The sequence below is a fragment of the Lucilia cuprina genome, chromosome 3, assembly GCF_022045245.1.
Source record: "Lucilia cuprina isolate Lc7/37 chromosome 3, ASM2204524v1, whole genome shotgun sequence".
NCBI lineage: Eukaryota > Metazoa > Arthropoda > Insecta > Diptera > Calliphoridae > Lucilia > Lucilia cuprina.
The window spans coordinates 62,093,410-62,103,243 of record NC_060951.1 but is presented as its reverse complement, the minus strand read 5'-3'; the positions used below and the strand labels follow the sequence as shown (position 1 = coordinate 62,103,243).

The following is a 9,834-nucleotide window of genomic DNA, read 5'->3' as shown; positions in this document are numbered from 1 at the left end:
CATTTTCAATTGGAATTTTCTGAATATCAAATGGAAAATCTCAATTTCAATTGATATTTTCTGAATTGAAATGAAAAGTTCTCATTTACAATTGAAAAAGGTGTAGATCTGAACTGGGAATAAACTAGATCTGAAAAAGAACTAGAACTGAAATTACAAACATATTCGATAGAAGTCAGAACTATTTAAAGATGGATTATCAGTAGTTTTATATGCATGTACAAATTCATATACATAATATGTACATATGTATATGTACATATGTATTACATATGTACATATACATATGTACATATACATATGTATATATTTAAAATTATTTAAATGTTAAGTGACACCAAATTACCACAGCGATATTTTAAACTATCCAAATAACACCTCCTTTTGTAGTAACCTCCTTACATATGCATATTAATATTGATTCATGAGATTGATTATATTTGACTTGACTTGTTGTTTTTTTTTTTAACAATGCCTAACAATGATGTACGGAAAATGCATCTAGTTAAGTCAAATCATGTAATAATACCCGAGTACAAAAATAAAAAAAACTTCATGCAAAGATGTATTAACTTCATTCATTCATTTATACAACACATACAAAATGACATGTGTGCTGCCTCCATCCACTTCACTGCTCCACTCCACTGGTAAATATGAGGCAGTCATTGTCAGTCAGTCAGCATCAACAGTAGAAATAGTAGACGAAATATTTAACATTAAAGCTTACACACCTCAGCGACATTTTCCAAATAAAAATATTATTGTATATGAAAATTCAAACAACAATCAAAAATATCCCACAATTTTGTTTTTGTGGTGGAAGGGCTACGCCAAAATATATGAACAAAATCAAATGGAACCCCCAAAAAAAAATTTCAAAAATTTCCCAATATAAAACCTTGCTCACACATGACAATAGAGATAGAATGAATACAAAGTATGAATAAATTCACATTATAATAAAAATTAAAAACAATAATAACAACAACAAATGTTGGTACTACAAAAAAATAATAAGAAATCTTTAGAAAAAACAAATTAAGTTATTGTAGGACTTAATCGAACGAATTAATCTGTATAATGTTATAAATTTCGTTTAGTTCTCGTTCAGTACCAGTTAAGTTCTAGTTCTAGATCAGTTCATGTTCAGTTTAAGTTCAGTTCTAGTTCAGTTCTAGTTCAGTTCTAGTTCAGTTCTAGTTCAGTTCTAATTCAGTTCTAGTTCAGTTCTAGTTCAGTTCTAGTTCAGTTCTAGTTCAGTTCTAGTTCAGTTCTAGTTCAGTTCTAGTTCAGTTCTAGTTCAGTTCTAGTTCAGTTCTAGTTCAGTTCTAGTTCAGTTCTAGTTCAGTTCTAGTTCAGTTCTAGTTCAGTTCTAGTTCAGTTCTAGTTCAGTTCTAGTTCAGTTCTAGTTCAGTTCTAGTTCAGTTCTAGTTCAGTTCTAGTTCAGTTCTAGTTCAGTTCTAGTTCAGTTCTAGTTCAGTTCAAGTTCAGTTTTAGTTCAGTTGTGAACAATAATAATGGCAGAGATGTTCGTTCTTTAGAACACATTCACAACTAAATCAATAGAAAGTCCCTGATCCCTAGTAATCATAGAACGTCCCTGATCATAGTATACCAATTTCCTTACAAATTTACATTAATAAAATTTTACAACCGTAAATACCTCAAGTAGCGCACTTGGAAACAGTCAACAATCGCAATAATAACAACATAGAAATCAGAGAATTGATTAGAAAATCATCAAAAAATCTCACGATTTGACTATATCGGTCAAATAGATACAAAACAACCGAATAACAAACAAGAAAATTAACTAAACAAGAATTAAATTTTGAACGATTGAATAGCATGATAAGAAACCAAAAACCACAAAAAATGAAACAACAAAATATGTATTTCAAAACGAAATTACTTATTTGAAATTAAAAATAAATCCAAGAAATACAAAATTATGAAACAGATTCTTAATTATGATTTTAGAACCTTTTTTTTGTAGTTGCGCGAAAAAATATACAATTTCCTAATCTTGCTTATTGAATGTTGGTAATTTATTTTTAATAACATATTTTTTCTCGCTAATGCCGCAGTTGTTTGTGGATTTTTCTAACACCTTGTTTTTTTATATGAAATTTGAAAATGTGAACTTTTTTTCAAAGCAATTGTTGCAGTTGTTGAGGATGTTTTCATGTTTGAAGATAAGTCAACAAACAACCAAACCTACGACTTCTTCAAACATACAATTGTTACTCTAGAAGTTGGGATCTAAAAAAGAAGATTTTTCTACATAAAGAAAAATAAATAATAATAAAAAAACAACAACATGCAACAAATAGTCAGTCAGATCAGTGAGTGAGTAAATAGTATTCGTTCGAATTAAACAGGTAAACAATATTTTTCAAATGTTAAACTTTAAAAAAGTTTGCATTTCGGTAACAAATCTGCTGCTCACTGTATGTCACTGTTTTGGGCTGCTGCTAATGCCTCTACTAACTGATCGTATTTGAGATGCTTGATCCATACGTCTGTCTGCCGGCTAAGTATTAGTATCATCATCAGCGTGAGCAGCATCAGCAACATCTTCGTCATCACTACAAACAACAACACCACCGCTAACTACATACTAATATTTAGTTGAATTAAATTCAGTTGAATTGAGTTGAGTTTACTTTGCGATCGCTCGCTGCCTTTACATTTAAAATAATATAAAACAAAAATACCTTTGACCTATGGCAAGGTATACGTTACAAACAAACGTATTACAAACGTTACTGCGATCGATGATGCGATTTTAAACAAGAGACTCCAACTCAGAATTCATATAAAAGACTTCTGTAGCAAACAATTGCTTTCAGTTAAATACTAAAAGCGTTTGACGAATAAACGGTGGGAGATCTTGTCTATTACGTTAGGGGAATAGTTTTCATTGCAAAATATAATTCGGAAAAATATAAACAAAAAAGAAAAGTTATATTAAGGTGTAACATTGAACAAAGAAAAACAGAATAATAAAACAATGTCGGCATTATCTTGGAAGTTTGTGGCGGTTATATTGTGTGCGTATATTATAGTGGCATATGCGCGACCTCAAGCTCCTGAACAACCTGAACCGGTAATATTTTTATTGCTCTTGTTATGATGCTAAATATGTGCTCAACTTAATTGCATATGAATGTGGTTAATTAGATTCTTATGGAATTTCAAAATTTGATTTTGGATATCTGTGAAGTTGTAAAACAAGGATTTTTTTTCAAATGTTTTAGTAATTTAGTGGAATGATCTTTATGTTATACAAATGATCGATCGCAATATAGTATGGAGTTATGAAAAGAAAATTAAGTGTTTGATATCAAAATGTGCTTTATTACACATACTTTAAAAGGTCGCATATGATTCGAATCTTAGTTTTTGAAATATTATTCAACTTTAACATGGAGAGTCCAGTAAATGGAATATTTAAAATGATATTGAGTTAATATTCCCAAATTTGTTTCCTAGGATATTGCACATTATTTTCTTTGTTTAGGGTAGAAGGGGGATCATTCGCCATAGGGGCACATCTGTCAATGCGAATAACTTGAAAACTGAGTAATCGATTTTATCGCATTATCAAATTTTGTTTTCGTTTATCGATCCCTGAAAATTTAAACATTAACTTTACATATGATGGGAGGCAGACATGATTAATTGTTTTTCAAAGGGCTGTGAAAATATTTCACAGTGTGAACTTTTTATGCTAACTTTTTTAGTTTTTGTGATAGAAAAAAATATATTGGTCAGTATTATAGTGTCAATAATAGTGAACAAAAAGACATAATAAAATTTTCATAATATAATTTGAAGCCCGAAAAAAACTGAAACTGGACGGTGCGGTATCGCCGTTTTTGGTCAGTGCGGAAAAGTTAAAAAAATATGTACATGAGGATGACTTAGGAAAGATTGAAAGGAATACAACTAAAGCCAACATATCTAAGTATCCGAACCAAGAAAAAAATTAAGAATATGTATTGTGGTTTTAATTTGTGGCCGCCTCAAAAAAAAAAAAAAGTGGCGTATGGTCCCCCTTCTACCCTATTTGTGTTTTAACAAATTTACATAAGAAACTGGCCCCTATGGAAAAGACAGACATTAAAATATCTTATAGACTTGAATGTACAGATCTGGACAGTGCAGTAAGCCTTAAATAGATAGAAAACTTAAAAGGACTACAAAATACCTCTTTGTGGTTCGATAATATAGTCTAAAATATGTATAAGAGGTATCGGAAGGAATATTGCGATATAAAGGAGTAGGAATTGAAAAGATGTCGTGGAGTAATGAAAATCAATTCCCATATTATCATCGTTATCTCATATCGAAAGTTGTTAGCTTTTAGGTTTTGCGTCTTACATACACTGGAATTACTTCGCAAAACTGTTCCAAGTTCCAAGCATTCTTTTTATCTCATTTTGAGGTATAATTTAAGATCAACTGCGGTTAAAGGAGTTTTCTTTTAGATTAATAGATTAATAATTTAAGGTTTAAAAACAGGTAATAGCGATTTAGATCAAATAACATTAAAATGGCTTCGGGGATATTAGGATATTAGGAAGTTTTTATAGTTCCAAACGTTTGTTATGCTTTTTTGTTATGTTATGTTTGGTTTGTTTAATTACAGAGTTATGAAGAAAAAGTTATATTGATCAAATGTTCCATTGTAATTGACTCCTGTTGCAATTACGGTAGATTAGTGGTTTGTGTTATAGTCTGGCAGACAGGAGATGCGGGGTTCGGTACCGGACGGTTATTGTTTTATTTCATTACAGAGTTTGGGAAAAAGTTTTGTTGGCCAAATGTTCCACTGTAATTGACACCTGTCGCTACTCAGGTAGCTTAGTGGTTTGTGTTATAGTATGGTAGACTGGAGGTGCTGGGTTCGATTCCCACCTTAGGCTCTGGTTAAGATGCACACACAGGTCCGTCAGAGGCCTAGGCGTATTTCTTCGGATTTATATATATATACATCCTTATTTCAAACTAACTAATGTCTAGCTGTTATTGAGGGTCAGTAAAAGGACTTTCGATGTTTAATCGTATTGCACAAGTTTAGATCAGGTCTATTTTATTAAGAAATACAAGTGAGTGTTAAAGTCTCAACATGATCATGATAGCGAAAGTATTTTAATCTTTGATTTGGCACATCTATGGGATACCATACAAGAATAACTGAGACGCCACCAATTAATCATGAAATTCTGAAAACTCTTCATAATTTTATGGTCACTCTTAGATAAGATCCTAGATAAGGTAAAACTGGAGTATATGATCCGTTAAGAAGTCCTATGTACATACGTCCATGTGCTCTAATAATATTAATAGGAGGAATGTTTTGGGATTACTGTAATGTAATGCATGAACACCACATTGTTAAATGATGTATAATTTTCCTTATACATATTAGTTTTTCACCAGTCTCATAAATGATGTAAAATTTTCCATATACATATTAGTTTTTCACCAGTCTTAGTCCTTTGAGGACTACTTTTTTCACGGGTGTGCAGTGAAATACATAAGAAATTAAATTAGTTCTTTCGAGGTGGAGCTACAATCATCTAACTGTATGAATAAAAAATATACTACTTTCTATAGTACAAATACACCTCAGCAAAAAGTCACCTTACATTTAAATTTAATACCAAAAAAAACATTAAACAATTAAATCAACAGTTATTGCAACAATGTATTATTGTGTCCATATAATACTGAATTTAACACTGAATAATTTACAAACCAACTTAAATAGCAAATTACTTGAAAATTTTCTCAACGACCTTAGAAGATTTGACATTTAATTTAAAATGCCTTTTTTTGTACAATAAACAAGATAATTTTTACATCAATGTTAATTTTTAGACATTTTTTCATAAAATACTTGTACAAATTATTGTAGAAAAAAAAACAACAACGAATAATAAATTCTTAATTTTTGTTTCTCCTATAAATATTAATGAGCTAAATAATAATAACATAAAATTATTTAGTAGTTACTGCTACTTTACACTTTTATTATTTATTTAAAAAAAAAATAAATATAAAATTTAAAATAAATGACTTTCCATAATATTATCATCGTATGATAATAAATCAAAATCTATTCAAATTGTTAACATGCACACAATTTTGTTGGTGTTTTATTAGTTTTTGTTTTTTTTTATTAATTTGCAAAAGATTATTATAATTAGAATTGTAATTTATAGAAATAGCCTTTTTGCTTTTGCTACGAGTAAATAATTTGAAACGTAATTAATACTTTGAGGAAACTTTTTTTAATAAATTCTCTAAAAATGAAAAATTTTTTATAGGGCATTGGATAGCTGAAAAAATTAGCTGATCATAAAAAGATTGTCAACAGAATAGTCGTTTAGACCAGTCCATATACTAATCAACACTCATGTCTATGCACTAGAGTTGAACTAGAACTCAACTAGAACTGAACTAGAACTGAAATAGAACTGAACTAGAACTGAAATAGAACTGAAATAGAACTGAACTAGAACTGAACTAGAACTGAACTAGAACTGAACTAGAACTGAACTAGAACTGAACTAGAACTGAACTAGAACTGAACGAGAACTGAACTAGAACTAGAACTAAACTAAAAATTAATAGTAACTGAAAAAGTCAATAGACTTGTCAATAAAGTAGTCTACATACTAATCAATAGACTAGTTCAAAAATTATCTTGACTATTATTAGACTTGTGGGCCACAAGAAGATTAGTTTTTTTTCATAAAAGCTTATACCATTTCAAAATGTAATTTTTTCATGCTTGGATCTTATCATTATGTAACAAATGTATTTAATATTTTTTGTTAACAGTACGAATACAATTATGAAGTCAAAGATCCAGAAAAGGAATTATTTTTCAATAAAAATGAAGCCGGCGATGCACAAGGCAAAGTAAGTAAAAAAAAATTAAATAAAAAACATAACAAAAGAAATTTAATATTAAAACACATTTATCATCTTTCATTTTAAACACTCTTAAAGGTATCTGGTCAATATTCGGTATGGTTACCCGATGGTAGATTAATGACAGTCGCTTACACTGTTGAAGGTGAAAATGGTTTTGTACCAAAGGTTACTTTTGACACCAACAATCCATTGGGTTAAATAGCCAGCAGTTACCATCGATCAGGGAGCAATAACAACAACAAGAAAAATTAAAAGAAAATTTAGAAAAAAAAATAACGATTTTGAAGAAAAAAACTGAAAAATTGTTAAGAAAAAGAAAGAAAATCAACACCTACAACTTCAATATCCTTTGTTTAAAACAAACACAACAACACACACTCTTTTATAAAACAAACATTTCACTATTTTTTTTGGTCTACAACAAACAAACTTATTTCTTTTCTTTTATAACATTTTCTTTTGGTTAAAAGTATGTTTTTTTTTTTAACAAACATTAAAGTTTTCAACTAGATTAATTATAATTACAATTTATTATTCATTCATTTGTGTATGTATATTTAAACAGATACTCAATATTATTAGTTTGTAAGATGTTTTTTGTTTTCTATAAATAACTATTTTTATTATTTTTTTGTTAATAAGTTTTATTTCAATTGTATTGTATTTACTCCTACTTTATATAAAGTCACATATAAATAAAAAAAAGAAAACACAAAACAAAAAATAAAATAAATTTAAATTTAAAAGAAAGTATGTGTAGCATCAACATCAACAAACTGACAGACCAACCGATCAGCTTCTTTGTCGTCTTCTTTGCTTTTACCTATTACATTTATTTTCAAATTATCTAATATTTTTTTATTATTATTATTATTGTAATGTAATTTTGTATATTAATCTATATTCTATTGTATATTCTCAAAATATTATTCAAATATTTATTTTTTTAATTTTTTTTTTTTTTTGCTATTAAAAAAAAATATTTAATAAAATAAATAGTTAAAAGAACTTTTGTGGGTTTTCTTAGATTTTTAAAAATTTAAACCGATTTTTGAATAGCAAATTGATTTCACCTAATACTTTTTATACCCTACACCACTATAGTGGGGAGGGTATTATGCGTTTGTGCTGAAGTTTGTAACACCCAAAAATATTGGTCCTACCCCCACCTTAAAGTATAACAATCGCCTCAGAATCACTTTCTGAGTCGATTTAGCTATGTCCGTCTGTCCGTCTGTCCGTCCGTCCGTCTGTCTCTGTGTCCATGTAAACTTTGTGCGCACGCTACAGGTGCCAATTTTCAAGATAATTTGATAAAATTTGGCGCATACTCTTTTTTTGGTTCAAGGACGAACGCTATTGAAAATGGTTGAAATCGGTCCATTATTTCTCCTAACCCCCATACAACCGTACCCCCCGAATCGGGCCTTTAGGCTCATAATTACGTTAAATGTATTATAATGTCAAAAAAATCAACAAAAATTAGTTTTATAGAACAATAAATGACAATACTAATTTTTATAGTGATCGGGCCTTATTTGACCCTAGCCCCCATACAAACTCCCCTTCAGATAATAACTTGTAGGTCAAAATTAACTTATAATTACTAATAAAACGATTAAAATCTACATAAATGACTTATAAGGATAGGCCCATATTTACCTCTTCTCCCTCTTGCAGAAAATCTCTTTCTTTTTGTCAACAATAAGTAAAAATATTCCACATAAAACAAATTAAATGCTTTATTAAAAAAAAAATCACAATTTTAACATACTGACTGGTGTAGGGTATCATATGTCCGGGTTTTAGGGTATCATATGTTCGGGTTTTATTTTTCCGGTTTTTAATTAGGAGGGCGGTGCATTACGCACTCATATTGCCAAGTTATCACACGTTTGTCCAGAGAAAACCCCACCAAACGACCTACACCTTCATATAGGAAGTTGGAGCATCCGTACTTAATTTCATCAAAAGTATTAATGGTCTCCACCAGAAAAAAGTCGTAGAGTTTTAATGATCTCAATCAGGTTAGTGAGTATTTTATGGTTTTCATCAGTTAAAACATAACCTCACTCTGAGGTAAAACGAAAGAACGCGTTTAATGAAGACAACGCATAACTTACAGTACAGTTATACGAAGTAGTCCATTAAATTGGTGCGGGGTGAGAAGAAAGTCTGTCGAAAGCCCAGCAAAAAGCATAAGCCTAACCGTCCTTAAGAAATAAAAACGATGACGCGAGAGTTGTTCCCCAACTCAGACCTGAATTACAACTGGTTTATCAACTTTAGTATTCCGCTTTTCGATTCGACAACTTACAAAAACGTAGGTACGATCGATCGTAACGCAGAATACACACGTTCGTAAAGCATTGAAACGAACTGGAATTGCTTCTTCTTTTACTTATGATTCAGTTTTTTGTTGGAATACCTTTTTTCGATCGTTTTTGCGTAACTGAATGTGTAAACGTAATCGAAATACAGAATAGGGGTTAGTATACTTTAATGTGGATCTAGGACCAATCATTTTTGTTACAAACATCAGCACAAACACATAATACCCTTCCCACTATAGTGGTTAGGGTATAAAGAGATAAAATTTCATTAACTGTTTCAGTGTTGTGATCTCTCCGATTTTGCGCTCTTCAACTGTTAAAAAATTTATAACAATTTTATCAACACACACAACTAAAATTTATTTGCATAGTGTAAGTTTGTGTGTAAAAATCATTGGCCAACATATATGTTATATTATTCTAAATGTCCAAAACAAAATTAATTTATAAACACAAACCTAAGAGTTCATAACCTCTTGAGTATGTCCATTAGAACCGGTTTTAGAACATTAGCACAAGCTTATGTTTGTAAATAAATGGTTTAAGG

The 9,834-nt window shown here is 30.0% G+C and overlaps 1 protein-coding gene across 1 annotated transcript; it reads left to right on the top strand.

Annotated features, from left to right (window-relative positions):
- Nucleotides 1–2,858: 2,858 nt before the first annotated feature.
- LOC111675327 (pro-resilin-like) lies at nucleotides 2,859–7,308 on the top strand. Its single transcript, XM_023436058.2, has 3 exons — nucleotides 2,859–3,112; nucleotides 6,859–6,939; nucleotides 7,030–7,308. Exons 1-3 carry the CDS (start codon nucleotides 3,017–3,019, stop codon nucleotides 7,150–7,152), a joined length of 300 nt encoding a protein of 99 aa, XP_023291826.1. The 5' UTR covers nucleotides 2,859–3,016; the 3' UTR covers nucleotides 7,153–7,308.
- Nucleotides 7,309–9,834: the final 2,526 nt, after the last annotated feature.

What these genes read in the sequence shown, in the direction of transcription:
- LOC111675327 (XM_023436058.2), top strand. Translation starts at nt 3,017, where the DNA reads ATGTCGGCATTATCTTGGAAGTTTGTGGCGGTTATATTGTGTGCGTAT. An exon ending in CTCCTGAACAACCTGAACCG is followed by an intron (nt 3,113 to 6,858) that starts GTAATATTTTTA and finishes TTTTGTTAACAG; the next exon opens with TACGAATACAATTATGAAGT. An exon ending in CCGGCGATGCACAAGGCAAA is followed by an intron (nt 6,940 to 7,029) that starts GTAAGTAAAAAA and finishes ACACTCTTAAAG; the next exon opens with GTATCTGGTCAATATTCGGT.